Genomic DNA, 22,500 nt, shown 5'->3' on the forward strand with positions numbered 1-22,500 from the left:
CAAGCGCAACAAACTGTCATGTTGTCACCCTCTATTTTAAAAGCACAGCCACTTTGTTCCTTTTCTATTTTGGTCACTACGGTCTGTTTTGTTATGGCTTATGTAAATGCTATATAAATGATCGATCATAAATGTAACCAAAAATAAAAAGCTATGTATTGTAAAAAAATAAAGTTATCAGATCTATTAAAAATAGCAACTTCTTCCTTTTACAGAATTTATAATACACAGAAACATCCCATAGTAAAATCATGACAATGGGGAAAAAAAGGGGAAACATTCACAAGGAATTCTTAAGTTGCTCTTAATTCTTCAGAAGTTTGGCTGGTTCTTAATCCCCATAATAAATCCAATTGTCATTTGCATACCAAAAGAGTATTTTTAATGGCTTCAATTTTGAACTTGTATTTTAAGAAATGTATTAACTCACTGTGCCAGTTGAAACCTTGACAGTTGTGTTAGTGTAACATTCCTCATTTAATAAAATCATTACAACATTACAAATTCCTGAATCTTCAGGCCAGGAGCAACACTCAAAATTTTATCAGTAGTTTTTTACATTAGTGCAGAACTGACTTTAAAAATTGACCAACACAGCAACTGGAAGTCTACCTGGATTTATTTGGAGAAACATGGTTCATGTCTGTCAGTTTTAAAATCATCATTATTATAAATGATATGATAGGTCTGTGCATTATATCAACATTTTTATTTCTTCCCTGCATACTTCTTTTAGAAGATACTTTTAAGATTAATGTACTTTAGTGTAGAAAATAATTTCAAATAAATAAGCATTAGAACTTGCTCAGCAGGTAATATTTATAAGTCCATCAAGATCAGATTAAAATAAAAAATATATAGTCCAGTCAATCTCAAACTGAATTGTGCTCCTTCTGCACATTTAAGTTAGCTTATTAAATGTCCGTTGTTGACTGAAAACAGCAGTTTTTAAAGTTAATCAGTTTATTCAGCTTTGACACTTTTGATGAGGCCGATATCAAAGCAGAAGAAAAGAGTGATCCAAAGTTTTCCTTATTGCTCAGTAGGAGACAGCAAGAATAAAAATAACGACATGTAAAATGTAGCACGGGGCATCTTCCAAACCCCAGCTTCCACGTGCCTTGTCAAAGCAGAAAACACCCGTCTGAACTCAACTGGAAGCTCACGCATTAGGTTTTTGTTTGCTATTCCTCCTATATCCAAACCTTGGGGGAATGAGCACCACCTCAGGGCTTGAAAGGTAGCAACAGTAATAAGAAATCAAGATGATATGAGACACCTCTTACTGTTTAATGAGTCCTTTAATGTTTTACATTGCTTTGTGTTGTACAATCATTCCTTGTGCTTTTATATTTGAGGATCCGAGAGTAAACAGCCTTTTTGTTGCAGTGCTCACCTCTGATTGTAACGTCTTTCTTTTGAAGCACTTCTTTCCCCGTGTATATGTTCCTTGCCCTGCAGGCATAGGTGCCTGAGTGTGCCAGGGAAACGTTTTTGATGGTCAGAGTGAGGGTGGTGGAATACTCCTTGTTGTGAGACCTTTTTGCTTTTGTTTGATTGTTGACTGTCCTCGGTAAAATCCAAGCAATGTCTTTGTACAGGAATTTGTTGGCTGAACAGGACAATACCAAATTCTCTCCTTCAATGGGCATTTTTTCCAAACTAATATGGAATCCGCTTGGTACATCTGTCAAAAATCAAGAACACTTTTCAGTTTATATGAAGCGAATGAGACAAAATTAACACTGCATATATTTTCCCCTTTTTCGGGAAGTCTTTGAAATAATCAATGTCATCTTCTTCCTACTCAAGTCTGTAATCTTTCCTTTCATATGCTAGGCTCCAGCTATTCTTATAATTTGTCTTGGAGCTATGAGACACTTGGGCACGGACATCAGTTCGTGTAAACTGAAGTTGCTCTTGGAAGTAATGAGTTTGTATAAATGTTATGCCAAGTTAAGACAGACTGGGGCAAGGTACCAAAAGCAGAATTGTTTAAAGACAGCACAGTGGGACTCTGAAAAAGGAGGGAAATTCTGATCACAGCTCCAGCTTATGAACTGCATAAGAGAAAATGAATCTCAAGAGGGCAGTATGAAAGTATTGAATTTCATCATGCTTGGTTACATTGTTTTCATATTATTCATAACTATTCAGATAAAGTGTGTCTATTTCTTAAAAATGCTTCAAGTTCTGAGAAATTACTGAACCTGTGATCACATGCCTGAGATTTCCCTTGGAAATGAGGTATTTACCTTCCCCGCACTTAAAGTGTGCCAGGCACACAAGAGGAAAGCAGAAAGTACCCTCTGGCCTGAGTGGCCAGCTGCGTGTGGGCAGCACTAGGATGAAGATTACTTTGTTTAAGTGGCTTGGCATTAAACATAGGTGAAAAATACTTTCGCCTGAGAGAAATCAAGGATCCATTTACTCAGTATAAATATGGCTTAAGTTTTCATCTCATAGCAGATAGTTCAGGCAGGAATAATTTAGCCAACAAGTGTAAAAAGTCATACTGGAAAAAGTATGTGGTTTATTGTAGTGCTACTTGCAGCTCCCTTCACCTGGTGAGTGGCACAGAGCTGTGGCTGTGTCAGCTGTCTCCCAGCTGCCTCCACCTGGGGCTCATCCCTCCAGCAAGGCAGTTACATCACTGACCTCAGGGAAAGTAAAGCAAGTTCCTGAGAGAAAGCACTTCCAAGTTTTACTCCTAGAATGCAAACTTTCTTGGCTTATTTGTAGCCAATATTCTGATAAAGTAATTTCCTTCTTCTCGGTCAAGTGACATCGACTTTGGCCATTTTCAATTGTTCTTTCACAACTAATTGCTACGGCACTTGGCTGTAAACTTGACTTGAAATCCTAAGAATGGCTTATTCTTTCATAAGGGAGAATTATGCCTTCTTTTATTGTTTCTTAGAGTGTGAACAGCTCAATGCTGACTTTCAATCAGCTCCATTCTTACCGATGTCGCTTTGGGTTTAATGTCACTTCAGTAAAATGTAGATCTCAAGTGAATAATATCCCACGCATTCTTTCACTAACCTCTTTCATTGATTCACCAATCCATCAGAAAGCTTGTCCCTAAATCTCCACATCACAAACTGAGCTGCCTTGCCTCCCAGGGGGACCACGAACATGACCTGCTCACTGCTGCCGTTTAAAGTTCTGCCTATTGAAAGCATCAGTTGCTCCCCATAATGTCCTCTTTTCCACACTTAGCCCTGAGTTTACACAGGGTAAGTGAGCTCCTGATAGTCCTGGATTGAAATTTCTTCTGACTGTAGATGCCTTCCAGGGAGAGACCTGATTTCTGATGGTTGAACTCATCATGCTCTTGCAGTGGGAGTAAAGTGTGTGCCTGTCATCAGCTGTAGTTCGGGTGTGTAGTCTGAAGATCAATCAAATGGAGGCACTGGAACTAAAATATTGGATTGGGTATTAAAGCCTGTTGTTTGACTTGTTCCACTCACATTTCATTGGGATCCCCTTTTTTTCTCTCTCCAGCAAACAAAGCTTTAAGAAAAACTTCAAATTTTGTGAACTCATCTATGACTGACTATCATCAGGATCCTTTTTGATATGTTAGAGCACATGGTGCCAGATTCTAATCTCAAGAATATGTTGACTGGAAGTGCTGCTAAGATGAAGCATTTCCATACATGGGGTACATCATATTTAGCCTTAGCTACTTGAATATAGTTGTTTTGTATATGGGCAGAAGTTTACAGGCCATGGAGTGACACAAGTTCCTCCAGAGGGCAATGCAAACCACCACTCTAGGATGAGTCAAATTCCAGAGATCCTGGCCCCTCACGGTTAATTATGAAGAGACCCTACATGACCAGCTTAGGCTTAGATATCTAACTTTGAGACTTAACTTAGATGAAGTGAATCCTATACTTAATTTTTTAAAAAGCATTCAATTCAGATACACTTAAAACCAATCAAGGGGCCAACATTTTGAATATAGGTAAGTATTTGGAAGAAAGAAATTACTGTGTCTTACTCACAGTACATCTCAAATTGTTCTGATGTGCATTGGGAAAGCCAGAGTATTGGTTAGAAATACTAGTGATTTCTGCTTTTGAAGATGCCAGTACTCAGCAAAAGCTAAGAAGAGCCAAACAAAACTCTTAAGATGAAATTAAAGATCCCTGGGGACTGAGGAAAATGGACTATTTTTAACCTAAAAGGATAGCGTGCCAACAGAATAATATAGTTACAATTACTTTCACGTTGTCAGGTCTGGAGCTCTTCCTCAATGTGTCTTCTGTGAAGAAAGTCTATTTTCTGAACAAATCCAGGGACAAAAGCAAAATGCACAGGATTCAAAGAGAATCATTTGTTTAAAGGCTACGAGCCCCCTAATATATGACACCTCTCACCAATTGTTACAGGCTCAGGCTTGCTAAATAATGTGGCTGGGAATAATGTAAAAGGGTTTTATTTACTTTAGTGATTTGAAGCTTCCTGTGGAAATAGCTCCCAGGTTTCCTGATGGAAGATTTTGTTTATCTTTGCCAAGCACCATCAGGAATCTCAAAATAAAATGCGCTTAGTGTCATCGGGAAACCAGGAAGATAAGGCAGGGCTGTTCCTGTTTCACCCTCTGTAATTGCAAACACACCCATGGGCCTACTGTGTGCCAGCAAAACAGCCCAAAATGTAGGGAAAGGGGCAGGCTGGAGGAAAGGGGGCTACCACAAATAAATTTGGTGGGGTAGAGGTGTTGTTACAGAGACTCTTTCCATATCAGCAAGCAGGAGAACTTTCAGAAAACACCTTTCTACATTGCTTTTATATAAGGTTCACATCTACTTTTGAATTTTGAATAAGGATTTGCCTTTAGAAGTAAGTCAGTGATCACACCCCAGAAATACCCTCTGATTAATAGAAGCCACAGGAAAGCTACTCAAAAGTCCATGGACTTCATGTCACACACCCTCAGGCACAGTATATAAAATTATATCACTTTCAAACCTCCCAGAGAAAGACACGCAAGTTGCACTTGAAGCCCAGAAATAATGAGATTTACAGTAACTTAAGAAAGGACTTTTTCTTCCCAAGTTCTCTCTGCTAGCACTTATTTCCTCATGTTCACTGTTCCCTGAAGGAGTGGAACATGTCAACTCCAAACTAGGGCTGCTGGGAGAGGTTTGGCCTTCCCACCACCTTCCTAGTTTTTTCCGTCTACAGTAAAGAAACTCCTCACACCAGTATAGCCACTGGAGTTCATGCATTTTCTTATCCCCAGGAGAAGGCCTGAAGGAGACTGCCTCCAAGGAAAGGGATTCTTCCTGTTAAGAACAGGCTTTGCCTCCATCTGCTCTTTGGAGTAATTTCTGGCTTGTCACTTTTACAGAGGACAGCAGCATCTTTTCCTACAAGGGTTCATCCTCTCCTGCTTAGACATGTCTCTTACTTTTAGACACTTTTGTGTGGTTCAGGCACCAGCAGACTCAACAGCATAAGACAAATTAGCTCTAAACTGTCACACAAGCCCTGAAGTATTGGTTTCGGACTCATCAGAAGGAAATACTTTGCAGTGTCCTGTTCACATCCATCAGCATTTAAGGCTCTTGGGTTTTTACTCCCTCAGTGTGTTTTTGAGCAAATTTTGGACATGTTTGTTTCTTGATGTGAAACACAGGCTCTACCCAGCCATGGCAGTTTGGTCTCAGCCTGATGGAGGATATTATGATGAGCCTAACTGGATTTTTGTAAGGACAACACAGCAGTATTGTTTATACTGCTTTCAATCAATGGAAGTGAGTGTCAGTAGATGATCAGGACTTTCCATGACACACAACTGAAGTGCTCAGCTCCAGGAACATAAAGGACAAATTCATTTCGACTTCACCACCATATAAAGAATGTTTGCCTCCAGTCAAGATACTAAGAATTTCCAAGCCATAATAAAGCTGCCAATAAAGCTGCCACTCCTCTTTCTGGACACTAGCCAATATAAGATCTTCAAAGGAAGTCACAATTTTCTGCATTTTCTCGTGCAAGCTTGGGTATCAAGGAGAAGGATTTCCTTCTCTCCTTGGTTAAGATCTAAGAATGTGAGATCTAAGTAGGGAAATTAACTCCTCCATGTCAATTCACTAACATACCTGAAACCACCATCAAAACTTTGAAAGGGAGATTTGGATACAGCGAATGTGGCCCATCAAAATACAGTTTCATTTGGTTTCAGGATGTCCCATATGACCTCTTGAAAACTGAAGAGTAAGAGTTAGAGAAGGCCAAATTCAGCATCTTTGCACATTAAAAGAGGAACAGTCTCAGTGAATGACTCTCAGTGACTGCTCCATGTTACATGCGAAGTACCCACACAAAGATGAGAATACAGCACAGTTGGCACAATAATTTGTGGAGACTTATGTATTTTTTAGCTTTCTGTCTGAACAGACACAATGAGAGGATAGGGACAAAAGCAAAACTGTGATTTGAGAGTGGGGACAACAGTCAAGGTGGCAAATGGTCTTGTCACACTCATTAGCAGAACATGGAGACATTTTTCGTGTCTCTGTCCTTTACCAAACAACCTACCTATATATGTCACTTATCTGTTTATACTTGTCATGCTTCTTACAAAATTTCTATATTTATAGATAACTGGCACTTTCAAAATGCAGAAGTGTATTATGATATGAAGCTTTAACAGCTGTAGACACCCACAAAGTCTGTCAGGTGAAACTGTCCCAGCAGCACAACAGTGGATACTCTACAAAGAAGTGACAAGTGCTCATAGTAGGTCACTCTGTTTAAGGACGCTAAGGCTCCCATCTGCTGGCCTGACAGGAATTATGCTGCCTTCTGGGAGGTAAGGTCTGAGATGTTGCTGAGAGGGTGCCACAACTTGTCAAGAGCAGACTACCATTCATTCTACTCTTTCATGTGCTAATGAGTGGTACTGCAAGCTAGAATCTGGGCAGACTCAAGGAAAACTATGAAGTCCTGGAGGTACCAGTGAAAAGTATTGATGCCCAAGCTATCTTTTATTTCACATTGCCAATTAGAAGAAAGGGTGCTCTCCTGGAAGTTCAAAACCACTTCATCTAAGTCAACAGATCCACACGGCTGGGAGCAGCTCTGTGGAAAGGGACCTCGAGTGGACAATAAGCTCAACATGAGCGAAGAGGGTGTTGCTGTGTCAAAAAAAGTCAACAGGCTACTGGGTTGCATCAACAAGGGCATCACCAGCAGAGATAAAGAAATCATTATACTCTCCCCAGCACTTGTAAGGCCATACCCAGAATACTGTGTTCGGTTTTGGTCCCCTCTATACAAAAAAAGATGCAGACAGTCTGGAGAGGGTCCAGAGAGGTACCACAAAGATGATGATCAAAGGACATGGAAGCCTGCCTTATGAGGAGAGGCTGAGAGAAGAGGGTTTGTTCAGCCTTGAGAAAAGAAAGCTTAGTGGAGACCTTATCAGTCTTAAAAGTATTCCAGTAAAGACCTTCCAGTATTTAAAGAGTGACTACAAAGAAGATGGAGACTCCCTTTTTACAAGGAGACACATTGAAAAGGTGAGGCTTAATGGCTATGAGTTACTCTTAGGGAGGCTTAATGGCTATGAGTTACTCTTAGGGAGATTCTGTTTGGACACGAGAAGAAATTTTTCATAGTAAGGACAATCAGTCATTGGAATAATCTCCCCAGGGAAGTGGTGGATTTCCCAATGTTGGACACTTCTAAAATATGTCTGGACAGGATGCTGTGATTTTACCAAGAAAGGTTGCACCAGATGATCCTTGAGTTCTCTTCAAACCTGGTATTCTATGATTCTATTACATCAGACAGAATATTTAAAAAATATAAATTTTGGTCCGTGAAATTGGGAGGGAGGACATTTTTTGAAGTAGCTTTTTTTTTTAACCAAATCTAGTGAGTGTGTGTCTACTCTCTTTTGATATCTCTCAGAATAGAAATAGAATGAGTTTCACTAAAATCACTCATCAGAATGATAAGCAAGAGAACGACAACATAAAATCAGATAAAAGAAAGTAAAAATTAAAAGGGATGCATTAAAATTATTTTCCCCTTTGAGCTTTAAGATTATGATTTTGAGATTAAAGTATCTAAATATTTTAACCTTTTTGCCTTTTCTCATATTTTCAAATTAATTATCTTTCTTTGTGATCTACCCCGAAAATTGCTAGCAGCCCAAGTACTCTATGAACTACCCCTTAATAAACAAAACAAAAATAAAATCTTTCAACAGAAAACAAATCATTTGTAATGGTATGCGCAGACTTTACATTGCTAAATCATGCAGTAATTATTCCCAAAACTCACCATGGTTTTTTTTTCAATAATTCCTGAAGTAACACATTTAATAATTTGTTTGTGAACTTGAAAACATCTAAACATATCTCATAATGAAAAAATAACTAAAAACATACTCATACATGCAGTTAACACTATGAGAATTTTCAGTGCCATGGCCCAAATGACATCCAAGGTTGCCAGTCTCAGAAGAGGAAACAAAACTCTATAGTTTGTACTCTGAGACTTTTCTACCTACTAATTGCCATAGTCCCTGAGATCTGTGAGGGGTACCCCAGACTCTCCTTGTCTAGCACACTGCCTGCAGACCCTGGAACTGTTCTAGACACCATATTGTGAGAAAACCTGGTAGGCAACAGGATGAGGCTGTAGAAACCATCAGTGTCACACATGAAACTGGCTAACTGGTGTATAAAAATACAGTAAAATGTATGAAATGACTCTGCAGGAATGTATGAAATGTATGAAATGTATGAATGACTCTGCAGGAATGACTGCAGAGACTAGATGAACCAAACAGGGAATTACAGCTTGCTGCATTTGTAAGCAATTTGTCAAAGCAAAATATCTTCCTGGATATTTGATGGAGGAATGAGTCATTCTCCAATTTGGTGTCCTTCTTAGAAATCCAGACCAGCTGCTGTGCAAGCTACCTAAAGCATGGTATGAGTTTACAAGTGTATACATTACAACAATTCTCAAACTGTGGTATATTAAAAAGACACAACATCCTAGTAGTTACAATCCTCGGACCAGGAAACATCTTTGACCATAAGGGGGACTAAATCTTACCTGTTACAATAAAGCTGACATTTCTTTCGGATTTTCCCACTTTATTAGATGCCATACAGCTGTAGATTCCAGAAGATTTGGCTTCAGCTACAACAAGAGTGCTAGCAGTCTGCAAAAGAAAGAAGAGGTTTAGTTCTCATTGGCTCAGCAACTCTGTTCCCTTCTGTTTTTTCTAAGTCACCATTGGCAGTCCCATGATCCGCTCTTTCCATTTGTTCAGTGATGGGCACCTCGGGGGCCATTTAAAGGAGATGTCACCATATACAGTTTTGGAAAGTATAGAAGAATAACAGGAAACAAGCTCCTTGGGTGACCTTTACATTATCAGAGCCATCACAACCAAAAATCTTTGAATGTGTCTTTCAGATCGATTTATCTCTCGATGGTGATGTAACGGTAAGCTATAAAACATGAAGCATGACACAATGTGTTTCACCCGAGGAGATAAGCAGCCTGCAATAGAAGAGCCAAACTGCAAAGGGAATAGGTGAGGCATGCCTCAGGCACTTGGATAATGCTGGGAAAAAACCCACAACATAGCTCCATTTGGAACTAAACTCTTTTGATTTCTCTTTCATTTTCCCACATATGTGTTAGGTGAGGAAGGACAGGGGCAAAACAGATGTGCTCTTTTGTACTATTTTCTCTTCTTGGACTTAATAATTCTATTATTAAATAATAATACATCAGTTTTATTTACATTGTATTCTATCACCATCTTAAGAGGTCCATCACACTAAATATTTTCTCAGAGTTATATGACTTGCAAGATAAGACCTTCAAAAGCCAGTGACCAGCAATGTCTAATGTGCCTTTATAAAAATAAATACCACTGTAATAATAAGAGCTTTACCTTCAGGGTGATGGAAAGACACAATCTAATGGCTTAGGCACTAAGCAAAAGAGGAAAGTTATACAGAAAAAACTGAGGTGTCATTCTATTACGGAATTGAGACATGGGGCATGAACATGAAGCTCATCAGTGTAACATGTACCCAGTTACAACGTGGTAGCTTAATCTTCTGTCGTTCTGTCTCCATTTTACTTCTTCTGTAAAACACATTTTGGCTGGAGTTACAGGCAGAGCTGGGATGGTGACAAAAGGAAATTGTATGGCCACAGAATCCCGTTTGGAATTATTTGGCTTTTCTAAAAACCTTAAAATCAGTTTTGTGCAATTAATACATTCTTTTAAGTCTGCCTGATTGCTGGAGTTCAGAGACAAGCCCAAGAAGGTGAGTCAGTGATAAATAAGGACCAGTTACCTACATTTCTACATAAACACTGGCTGATTGTTTGCACTGCTTCTGTCTCTACTCGGAGACTTCCTAGCTATCTCCAAACTCCTGGTGAACCCTTGATTAGTACAAATCTCCTGGCTTCCCAAATTCATTCTTTAGTAGAAAGAGTCTATTACTTTTCCTACTACTCGAGCAAACACAGTGGAGTCAAGTAATTTGATTTTGGCTTATTTGTTTTAGAAGACTGCACTATGATAAATTCACTGCAAATGATGCTAACAGCACCATTACCCTGTAAAGCTGTCTCAGTGGTCTGCTAACAAACTACATAACATTTCTAGCTAGAATTTTTCTAAACTACCTTTTTGGATGTTCTCTGAGATGAAAGAGGATCAGTAATACTAGGTACTTAATTACACACCTTAGAAAAAATCATCCTGTTTTGCTAAATTCAAGAGGCTGACCTCTACAAATTTCTAATTATAAAGGATGGGTCCAGCTCTGTCTATATTTTGTCATTCTCTTTGAATTTCTTCAGTTTTTAAACATAATTTTGCAAAGTGCGGACACAGGGCCCAGCACCAGGATTCCTGCAGCTATTTTATCGACACTAACTCAGAACAGAAGGAAGTCCCATAATGACTACCACAGAAGGCTAATGTGGGTGGTTAAAAACTGTTTCTGCCATCCCAGACTTTTTCTGCTAGTTGGTATTAACTCATAGCAACTTTGCCCAGGTAGCAACTGTGACCTAAAATACACAGTGAAGGAGAATGAAGCTCTTGCTCTCTGACTCCATGACACCTGTCTTTATCCTACTATACACAGAGGCAAAACATTTTTGAGCCTGAAAAATATATGCCAACTATTCCTCCCACAATTACTCCAATGGTTTGAAAAATTTTTGGTAGTATCAGACTGTATTTTGCCCTTATATCACAAGGTATTCATTTTTAATGAAAAATTGTGCATCCAATCTTGAGATTTACTGCTGCAGCGGAATGCTATGTGATTATTACTTTTGTTACATTGAGGATGGTGCATACAGTTACGCTAAAGCATCAGGACTGCAGTTACTTACATACACAACATGCTTCTTGTGTATTAAATTGCCTGAGAGAACATTCATCGGCACTAAAATTCAGTTCTTTAAACAGTTAGCTTCTCCCCCAGCATTGTTTTGGTTTTTGACCAACTTGCACTGTCCCAAATACTTTTCTAGCATGGGCCAAGGATCACTTCCAACAGGCAACTTCCATGCAAGCGACGTCTTTTTGGAAGGCAAGGGAAATATATATTATGAACACAGGAGGGCTTAGTGCCAGAGAGCAGTCATTGATATGTTTACTTGACTAAGCAGGGAAAGCCATGGTGTCTAGGAAAAAGCAAGACTGACTTTGCAACAGAACAGAATATTTTAGGGACAACACATCTCGACATAAACCTTTTAGCTTATAAATTAGTCTTAAGGATAAGATAACATCTCTTTAAATAGTTTGTGAGCCCTCCAGTGGTGCAGTCTGTGTTTTGCATTGAAGATGCCAGCTAAAACCCACCAGAGGAGCCTGGCATGTTGCTGTTTATTGAGCAACCATGACTGTTTGAGATCAGCTTGTGCAGCACGGTTCTGCTGCATAGCTATTGCAGCAAAAGATGAAAAAGTTCTCGCAACTTTGTATCATCTGGCTTCGCAACAGGGAGTTTCAGATCCTAGATTTGCAACCACGTTATATACAGAAAGACTGAATCTAGTTTGCCAGAACAGGCAAATTCCTCCTGGCATGCTCAGTATCTTGAGTATTATCTGTTCGCAACCCTCATTTACCACTCAGGTTTTGGTCCTTTATTCCTTCTTTCTACTCCCATCATATCAGCTGAAGCACTGTGCTACAGGCTCATCTGAAAGGCGTGGGCTAGGGAAGTAAATCCCATATTGCTGCAGCTTTAGCTGGCAAATAGAAGAGCATAAAGCAGAAAACCTAAGAAATGAAAGAGGAATTTACAGATTTGTTTCACGTGGGAACTCATGAGGCAAAGACTGAGAGACAAAGACAGTGCAAAGCAACTGGCATGATCACTGTGTTGGAGCCAGGTTGGGCTGGTCTTTCCTTTGGATGGTCTGCTTCAATTTTTCTTTTTTTTGGAGTAGCTGAGATATAGGATTAGCACTGCTTTAGCTGATGGCAGAGAAGCAAGAGGAGTTTTCAGAAAATGGTTGGCAACATGACTCTTGTGTGACTCCTAGAAGGCCTCTGCAGACACTGGCATAAACATGCTCTGCTCAGAGATTGCTGTCCTGACTTCCTGAAACAGTCCATATATTTTAAAAACAAAATACTGCCCTTTCAGCATAGAGCAGGTTAGTGCAAGTGTGTAAATTATTTCTGATTCCCTGCTATTTATGCTTTTAAGAACATGAATTTGTTTTAAAAAATAAGAAAATAAATGAAAATATGCTCTCTTCAAGCCCTTGGATTTATCTTTGGCTAAAGGAATATTATTTAGGAAGACCCATATCTAAATATTGGTAGTGCACTGTTGGATTGGTCTGTTTGTGCCAAAGACATATGAACTATGTGCCTCACATGTTGGCAAGGAGCGTCAGTGCAAAACATCTGGACAACATGTTTCACCTTCAGGACCACCATCGAAGAAACACCAAATATCTTCAACAGCAGGACATGAATATATGCAGGAGAGCACCTTCTGCCCCCCCAGGGTCAGACAGGAAAGTCACTGCAAGGTACTGCTCTGTAGCAAGCAGAGCTGCAGTTTCCCTCTGCATCCCATGCTGTCCCCCCAGACCGAACACAGCTGGCTGACTGGCAAGGAATCATGCCACAGACAGCTACACCAGGGCACCTCCTGCTCTCCTCCCCAGGGCCAGGCATAGGGCAAGGCAGCACTTGATTCACACCTCCCTTTTGCACCAAGGCAGGCGATCAGTTTCAGGAGCTGGAGGGAGCTGCAGCTCAGCAGTAGCAGGCGCCGAATTCTGCTGGTTTTAATCTCACCAAGGGCTTGGCTCCACTGGCACCTCGCAATGATCCACTTGAAAGTGTTGACAGCAATTCTAATAGCACTTAAGAAGGCTCCAGAAGAAGTTACAACGTGCTGAAGAGAGGCAAGCGGCACTGCTGCTCCTATCTTTAGCCTGATTTCTGAGGAAGATCACACTGTCCATATGTCCATCTGTCTGCCAGGCTGTCCATCTGTCTGCCAGTATCCTCTCTTCCCCCACATGCTCAGTAATTTTTGAATCCATTGTCCAATTGCAACTAAAATTTACTGACAACTCAAAGCACAAATATCTCATGCATTTCATGAAAAGCAGCTGCTGGGTAGAGAAGAAAGATCAAAATGTTGTTGTAGTGAGCTAAACAGCTTTCTCTTCTGCTTTGGGTTCCAGGTGGACAATCTGTACAGACGTACTGGCCAGACAGATGGCATGTATCAGGACTGAGAAGAGACACAACATGTGCTTCCTCATTTCATCAGTAATGTGGGGATGTGGAAGAGAGGTAGACGTTTAGGGCTTGGCATAGAAGATGCAGGAGAGATGGAACCATTCTATTTTGCATGGTCACACCTTATTAGTCATGTCTAGGAAGAACTGACTCTTCTATCTAACACTCTGCCTCTATGTTGGGAGTTTTAATACTACCCTCAGTCAGGTTGACCCATTGTTGCCAGCCAAACCAGAGATGGACATGGGCGAGTCTAGGTTTCATCTTACAGAATCATGTTACAGGGTCATTACTTTCCATTTTCCATGAAGTCAGGTGGCTTTGTCACTCACAAGGGATGGGACCACTAAAACCCCCTGTCAGTAAGGTATTTATGCAGTGGAAAACAAAGCCATATATATTTATGTGTGTGTGTGCGCGTATATATATATATATATACGCACACCCACACATATATGCATGATAAACCACAACTTCATGCATTATTACCCTCTACACACAGTTCTTGAAGGCATATCCTGTGACACAGACACATGGTACCTGCTGTTGTCAGTGGGACCTCAATATTTGCTAACAGCAGAGGGGTGAGGCAGTCACCCCTCATTCTGTTCCATTTTGGTTTCTCAAGAATGTGATTCTATAGGTTATTTCCCCAAAACAAGGGGGTTTTGTCTCACTCTCTCCAACTTTTCCCTGTACTCAACTGCCCTCTTGTCTATTGTCTCCTTCCCTCAGATTTATCATCCTTTCTTCTTGAACCACGCTTTTTACTCTCCCTCATGTGAACCCGCCCTCTTAGTGCTTTTCTGCACATTCTCCATACCCAGAATCCTTGTCAACTTCTCCTGCAGCACCCTGTCTCTTCTATCCCTGTACAAGGGGTACTGACTCCTGTCAAAGCTATTGATAAACCAGTGTGTGCCTGCACACACAGGAGGGAACATATGCCTGTATGTATGCAGTGGTAACAATAAATGCACCAGCTTTTTGTACCTTATAATTGCAGGTCATTCACAGATTGACATTTTAATGAACACAGCCCATGCAAAGAATAATAATCAGTATTAGCCCTCAGTTATACGTAGTAGTTAGCTTTAGCTGGGAACACTGAGAAGTGATGGGGTTTAGTAGCTGAATGACAGGAGAGTGTCTGTGACCTGTTTACATGATAAGACTAAGAATAGCGCAACTTTGTAGGAAATCACTGAAATGTCCAACAAAACAAGAATTAAAACTTTGGGTGGGGGAATCAAATCACTTCAAGTGTTATATTATGATTAAGCATTATGGCTGATGTTACAAAGTTCTTCCATTATACCACTCGAGTTTCTCAATGTCCTTTTAGAGAGGCTTCAGCGGAAATGTTACTATAACACTGTTGTCACGGTTTCTCTGTCACCAGAAGAACAATGTAGTGCAGGCTTCCTGCACTACTTTAACTGCACAGACACAGGGTTTGAGGTTTTTCTACCTTTAAAATATACTTGTGACGACCCTGATAACCACAGAGAAACAAAGAACTGACCACAGCAAAGAGCCAAACTGGAGGCACTCAGATGTTGCACGTAGAGAAAATGTGTGGAATTGGCACGAAGTCTTTAAGAAGGTGAAAACAGCTACCTTGATTGCTAAAGAAACCTTTTGATAATTCCTTTTTCATCTCTTCCCTTGGTTACAATAATCTCACCCTGTGACCACCCTAATTTCGCCTTTCACAGTAACCCAAGTGTGCAGCCTTTTTCAGGTTCTTCATCCATCTTCCTCCATTCTTCCACCACTTTGTCTCCTACATCTTTGTTGTTTCCATTGAGCTTTGAGATTGTTTCTACCATGCTTGCTGTGTGGGGATATGAAAGTGGGATAGACACTCTGTTTAGATTGCAGGGCACCATTAACGTGGAAGAGCCTCACAGAGCTGTTCACAGTTGCTTGCAGTAGCAGAACTGCTCACAGCAGTCCATCAGAGCCAGACGCTTGTGATGATGTGCTGCATTCAGTGAGCTCAGTGCTGTTAACAGCCTTACAATATTGCAGCAGATGTGGAAGGGTTCTGCTTGAACTGTGTCTCTCTGAATTTGCTCTGGGAGATTGAGAATGACCCTTGGGCTGCAAAGAGTGAAAAGTCATAGACTCCCACGAATTTAAGAAAATAATCCTGGATGCTACAGAGCAGCTGTGTGTGCACAAATCATGCAACTCAGCCTGGCCAGGAACCTGGGCTTAGAGAGCATGTTCTGCTTTAAAAAGCAATCCAGCTGTGCTTGAAGAGCTATGGAAGAGCAGCAAAAACAGAGAAACTTAAGAAAAGCTGTGAAAAAGCTGAGTAAAGGGATTGTTTCACTGATGTCCCCCTTCCCATAAGGACCAGGAGGAATAAGGCAAAGCAAGGTAGAACTTTCTTAGTTGAACTAAAGAGTGAGAAGACAAGGAATACCAAGGAGAACCAATAAGTTTCACAGCAAAACTTTCTGTGCAGAGACAATTCCTTGGTTCATTTCTGGGCACTTTTTTCAAAAAGGGCTGTTTGCCAGAGACTTCAAACAAGCCCAGCATTTCTACTGCAAGGACCCATTATTAGCATCTTCCTCCAGGGAGGAATTTATTTGCTGTTGACTGGAAGTTGCTTTGACATTTCAGCCACTCCTCTTACACTGTCTCCAAAATACACGACACACAAGGAGAATGAGATCTGATCATTACACAGTTCCTTCTGCACCCTGTGAGCAGGCAGGACTTCACCCACAGCACGGCTATATGCCTTCTGGAAAATAACTGGTTCTTATCACCTTGTTCATCATTCCCCCTTTGGAATAGACTGTGTCTTCCTGTGCCTGAAATGATTTCCCTTTCCTCCTTCAAATCCCTCCTTATGTCACATTTTTCATGTGCTTTCCTATGATAGTCTACCCTAGGAAGCTGTTTGCTTCCATCTTTACCTTGATCTTTAAGCACGTAGAGCTGGACAGCTAAATAGAGCAAATGCCTCAATGGGATCCAGCCCGTTCCCATGCGCTGGAATGGTGCCATGAACACCTGTGTTATTTTCTAAATAATATAACAGCAGAGAAAATGCAGTCCCAGATCTGATTCTTGGCTGCGCGTAAAACCCTATTTATTCTGCGGTGTGTGAAAGGGCCCTACCATGAGAATAATTACAGTTCATAAACATTTTCATGTGCAGAAGACTGAAGGCAGCCATCAAGGAAAAGAGACCTATAACCTCAGCACCCTTAGAATTACAAAAAGCATTTCAGTGGCCTTAAAAATGACCGGTCTAGACAAAGACAGGCTTTAAAGTTTATAATCTCTTCAGATATTACTGCCACAAACTAAACTAGCCTGTGAAAATAGATGCTGTGACAGTGGCATGGCATTGTGCATCTTCATCTGAGCAGCTCCGTAGCACAGGCTAGCCAATCACACCAAATCAGTCTCATGTATAACCCAAGGAAGTGAAGCTGATCTAGGACATCCTTGATTTGAAGGCTTTAATTGATGGGCAATCCTCCTTAGCCCCTGGCAAGTTAATCTGATTGGCTTTCTCTCTCACATTAGACACCAACAGACGACAGGCCCACACGCCCTTCAGAATTGTGTGCATCTCCCCATGGCCCATAAAGGAATGCTTCACTTACACTAGACACTTAACATTTAGATGGTTAATATCACTGGGATGAATCCCACCTTGCTGTCTGACTGAGATCTCTCTTAAACTTTGCTTCTGTAATCTGGATTCATTTGGCTCTTTAAATTTTTTATTCCAGAAAAGACTTGGTCATCTAATCATCTAGGACCACATCTGTGAATAAACTCTAATGAGAGTAAATTGTTAAATTCTCATAGGAAAAACAACATGAAATTGTACAATTGCACAACATTAATCAAAGATGACCTGGAACCCTGCCCCTGTGCTCCTGAGGTACCCCCAGATACTACAGACCATGTCTAAGAGAGCAGTTATAGTGAATCCCACTGATACACTCTCTTGGCATGTCACTTAGTATGACTGCCTGCAGAAATAAATACATCTCTGCATCTCAGCAAATAAATACCAAGTATGAAAGTTACCTGCATGTATGCAGATTTTCAAATCAAAACAATATAAAAATACTGGGTTCCTCACTGTTACCTTGATAACATCTTACAGTGCCTTTTCAACACATGCTCTCACACAGAAAGGTTATCTGCTCCTAGGAATCATACCTTATTTTTGCCCTCTATTACAGCCATTCGCTCAGTGATGCTCTGGATCCTGTTTCCTATGTTGCTGCCAGCTTTCACGATGAAAGATCCTTCAGTATAAAAGCAAAAGCCATGCCTGAAAACAACAAAAATTGAAATTTTATTGATTCAGTGATAGAAATTCAACACATAAGACAAAACAATTGTTCTCAAAACAGTGATAAGTCAGGGAAACCTCAGGTGCTGCAGTGACCAGGCAAGTATAGTTATTTTTCATTAAATCTTGAGGTTTGGAGCCTGACAACTGGATCCACTTCCCCAGCCCCTCCTTGAATATTAGTTCTCTGGAATCAGTGTTTGCATCTAACCCACTGTGGACCAGGAGGTCAGAATTTACAGTCAGAGCCTGAATATAGGGCTGTGCAAGACCAGCATCCTATTTCCAATGCTCCTGTTTTCGGACATCACCATGGTTCAATGTTTTAGCCTTTAAGTCAAGACCCATTCCATAACGTATTGGATGCTGATTTATTATGTGCAGTTTCTTTTTGTTATAATGAGATATGATACTGCTAGTCATTTAGAAATATTTTCTTTAGTTCAGTTTACAAAATGGCAAAATATCAATGATTACAAGACACAGTAAAAATGAGCATAATCTTGCAAATTAACAAAACAAAGTTAAACAAAACTAAATAGCAAGAGGATTTAAAAGATAATTTAACTAAGAAAAAAATCAAAGTCATCTTAATGAATGGAAGTCCCAGAAAAAAATGTTTTGTCTCATGCCACAAATCAGCTTGTAATCAAAACATTCAGGTGTGGTCATGGTAGAGCTAATTTGTTTCTCAAAGCCTAATTTGGTACACATGGAAATAAACACAATGGAATGCTTCTTAAATGTTGCCTGACCCTGTTCTTCTTTGAGAGTATCTAGTTTAGCTTTTCCTCCAAAATTAAGTTGTTGCTTGTTCAATTCGAGTTCCATTGTTAATTGTACCCTTCAGCCAGGTGAACCTCTTTCAGATTTCCTTTGATCTTCCACGGATTTGAAAGATAATGACTGTAGTATCTGTAATCAAACAGTTCTGACCTGTATAACAGTTGTTTGGAGAAATGAACTTTAGTGCCCAGTGACTGGATAACAGAATGTGATGCAATCCTGACCAAAGAATGAGATTCATTTCCTTTCACCAACTGTGCACTTTGCTTAAACTTGGTGTTGTTTAGAATATCAATAGTACTTTACATGCTTGCTTTTAATTGTGCAGCTTTCTGTCAAACTGGCCAGTGTCTTAGCAGATATAACAGCTTAAAGAAATGATGACATGGAATCTGATTTGGGCTGCAGTATGTGATTGTCTGCTCCAATTTCACAATATGCATTGAGAGGATCAGTGCGTTGAAAAGGCCAAAAAAACCCAGGAGAAGGCCATGGAGATTCATGCTTGGAAAGAGGGCAGGGAGCAATAGCATGGCAGGAAGGCCCTATCAACATTACTTTTTCTTTCAGGCTCTGGTTTAAAAGCCAACTTCTAATACATGACTCTTGAGGCCAGGGTGGATGAAAGATAGCTGCATCAATAAAGACACTTGATGCATTCCAATGGGAAAATTTGGTTAAAAATTACTCAGAAAGGTAGATGTCATTTACTTTGCACATTTAATGCTCCAAGAAGTCTGGATCTGTAGCAAGACTAAAACACAGAAGACAGGATAATTTAGCTAAAATGGTAACATTTCCATGCCATAGGAGATATCAGAACTCATTTTGTGATGCCAGTACTGTAGGCACACAAACAGGCAGTATCAAAAACACATCCTTGCGACTGGATGCAATCTGTACAGGAAAACAGACACCCCAAAACCTCACTTGACTTATAGTAAAAAGTACCTCCTAATTTTTTTCCTTTCCCCACAGAATACATTTATGTTTCTTTGTTACAATGCTGAAATTTTGTACTCTTTACCATAAAAGTCTTTACAGAGACACATATTTTGGTAAAGGACAGAAAGAAGCACATGCATATTCAGAAGCTGCTTCTGTATCTCAGAAAAGCATCTCTGACTTCCTTTCTTGCAACTCTGTAGCCTCCAGACTTAGTTGCTATTATTATACTCTTCCTCATAATTCCTTAAAAAGACTGTATCTATTTGGGTTGCGATGTCTTAGGGATGAGGACACTGTTATGTCTTTGTTGATGCCTAGCACAATGAAGTGCTGATTATTCATTAATATCATAATACAAACCACCATCATAACTACAATAACATCACAATAACAAGAAAAAGACATGTAAAATGCTAAATGAAATATTAGCCGCAGAGGGGTGCTATGTGAAAGACACTACCAGCAGCAGGGTAGAGATGGGGAAGGGGCAAATGGGAGTAATTAGGTCCTGCCTCTTAACCTGAGCTCTTCTAACAACGAGCATTTTGTAACAGAAAGAGAAAAGGCTCTGCTGAACCTAGATGTAGTCATCAAACCAAATGTTTGTGTTAAGTACAGATGCTTGGAGAGAAAGAGAGAAAAATGAAAACACAAAAATCTATGCTGGCTGGAACCTAAACAGAAAATCATCTTCTTGTTAACTCAATTGATGTTTCATTGCATGTGTCCTCAGATAACATCAGCTACATATTTTTCTGCTTTGTAAAGAAATTGCAAACTACTTCAAAATACCTACTCAGTAAAATAGGAAGGGTATCCCATTTTTAGCAAGAACTGCCTGTGTTTCCAAGGAAATCCCACTGAATTTTAGATATTTGAATATTACTCCAGATATCTCCAGAGCGCATGAATTCCTGAAATGTTTTGCTTTGGGATGTGCCTTGTTGCTTTGCATCTTCAGGAAATCTTACAGCAGGGTTACCGCCAGGTTAATGAACAAGCACGTAGTGTGCAGAGGGTTTGATAAACAAGCTGATATTCGTCAGCACATTTCTAAGTATTTCTTTCACCTGTTTCCCTGCAGACCCTTTCATGTTCCTATTTTGTGGGTACGACTCTGCGTGTGTAGAGATCCCATAAAAAAATGCTAAAGGGGATGTGTACAAACCTATGCTTATAAACATTATGCAACCTCAGAGCAAGGTAATAGGGCTCTGCTTTCTTAGTTGAGCAGAGCAATCGGGTTTTTCACACCCTAAGTAGTTTTTCCCATGTGCCTACATGCGTGCTGGCATGCACATTTGCTGTTGTCCACCCCCATCCACCCCCGCCCACACAGGCACATGTCTGAGAAAACGGCTATTCCTTTGGAAAAACAGGAGCCGCTAATTCTCTGTCGGGTTTCAAGAGAAGCCCAGCACAGGGGGAAAGAGGGGTGAGAGCGTCTCTGCCTATGGTGCAGGGCTTGTTCTACTGTCAGACCTGCTCATCTCGCCCGTAGCTTCAGGAATTTGCAGGACTTTGGAAAGGCTGGGGGTGGTTTATGCAACCAGAAGTTAAGTCCAGCTTTATAAAGGGTTTGTGATGTGCGGAGCTGGCACCGGCAGGGGCCCTGGAGAAGTGGCCTGGGGGAGAGGAGCCAGCCTGCTTCTCAAGAATACATCAAGCCCTTGAGGAAGCAGAGTGTGCCATGTTTGAAGATGCAAAGATAATCACAGTGCTGGGAACCGTCTTGTGTAGCGGAGGAAGCCAAACAACAAGAGGAAAGCTGCATATGCTCCTGATTTCGCACAGGAAGCTAGCAGCACCTCCTGCCAAAGCGAGATAAGAAAACTCCCATGGCTTATCCTGGACAAGGCTATGGTGATCAACCTTCGCTTCACACTGTCCTCGCTCTGCTCGGTGGCCCGCTCCCTTTCCTAATGAGTTTCAGAGCCCTCACGTCTATTAGTATACAGCACGCCAAGCACAATAGTGTGGTGTATTTATAACTATCAATGGGGAAAAGTTTCCAGGGTAAGAGTGTACTTCATGTCATCTTGATGTATGTCACTGAAATCTAACTACAAACCAGCTCCAAGCTAAAGTCCTGCCGATTAAACTACTCGTCTCAGAAGAAAAGCTGTTCTGCTGTCACCCCAGTGATTTATAGCAGAGCATAGGAGCGGAGGTAAGTGATTTGTCCAGGACTGGCTTGACCCCGAGTATGACAGTCAGTTCTAAATGAAAGCCCCACATCCAGTCTGACCAGACACATCTTCCCCATCCCAAAGACAGTACTGTAGTTTGCAGTTCAAATAGTACAATGAAAAATACCAGTGGAAGAGCCTCTTTCCCCAGACCAATTGGAAAAATACTCGTCTCTATCTCCTTGTCTTCCCAGCTCCTCCCTCCCAATTCCTCCTTCGTGATGCCAGAGGCCATTGCAATTGTTACCTCCTGTAACATCCCATTTAACTCTCTAAGCATTCCTCTTGGCAAAGCCACTGGAAGCCTTGATCACACTCAGTCACTGAGGCAGTGCTTGTCAATTGATAGTATTTGTCAATTGCACCAGTACTAGGAGCCAGGGGAAGCCATCCTGTCAGTAATACTGCCCATTTTTTAGAGTGATTAATGGCAGTCA

At 40.6% G+C, this 22,500-nt stretch overlaps 1 protein-coding gene across 1 annotated transcript in view; it reads right to left on the reverse strand.

Annotated features, from left to right (window-relative positions):
- FLT1 (fms related receptor tyrosine kinase 1) overlaps window positions 1-22,500 on the reverse strand; it is a 109,884-nt gene that overhangs the window by 38,487 nt on the left and 48,897 nt on the right. The window contains exons 11-13 of the mRNA XM_064645439.1: window positions 18,005-18,119; window positions 9,094-9,202; window positions 1,397-1,687 (exon numbers count right to left, since the gene is read on the reverse strand). Of these exons, the coding sequence (XP_064501509.1) occupies window positions 1,397-1,687; window positions 9,094-9,202; window positions 18,005-18,119 (515 nt within the window). The remainder of the gene's footprint in view (window positions 1-1,396; window positions 1,688-9,093; window positions 9,203-18,004; window positions 18,120-22,500) is intronic.

Source organism: Pseudopipra pipra, chromosome 2 (genome assembly GCF_036250125.1).
Source record: "Pseudopipra pipra isolate bDixPip1 chromosome 2, bDixPip1.hap1, whole genome shotgun sequence".
Taxonomy (NCBI): Eukaryota; Metazoa; Chordata; class Aves; order Passeriformes; family Pipridae; genus Pseudopipra; species Pseudopipra pipra.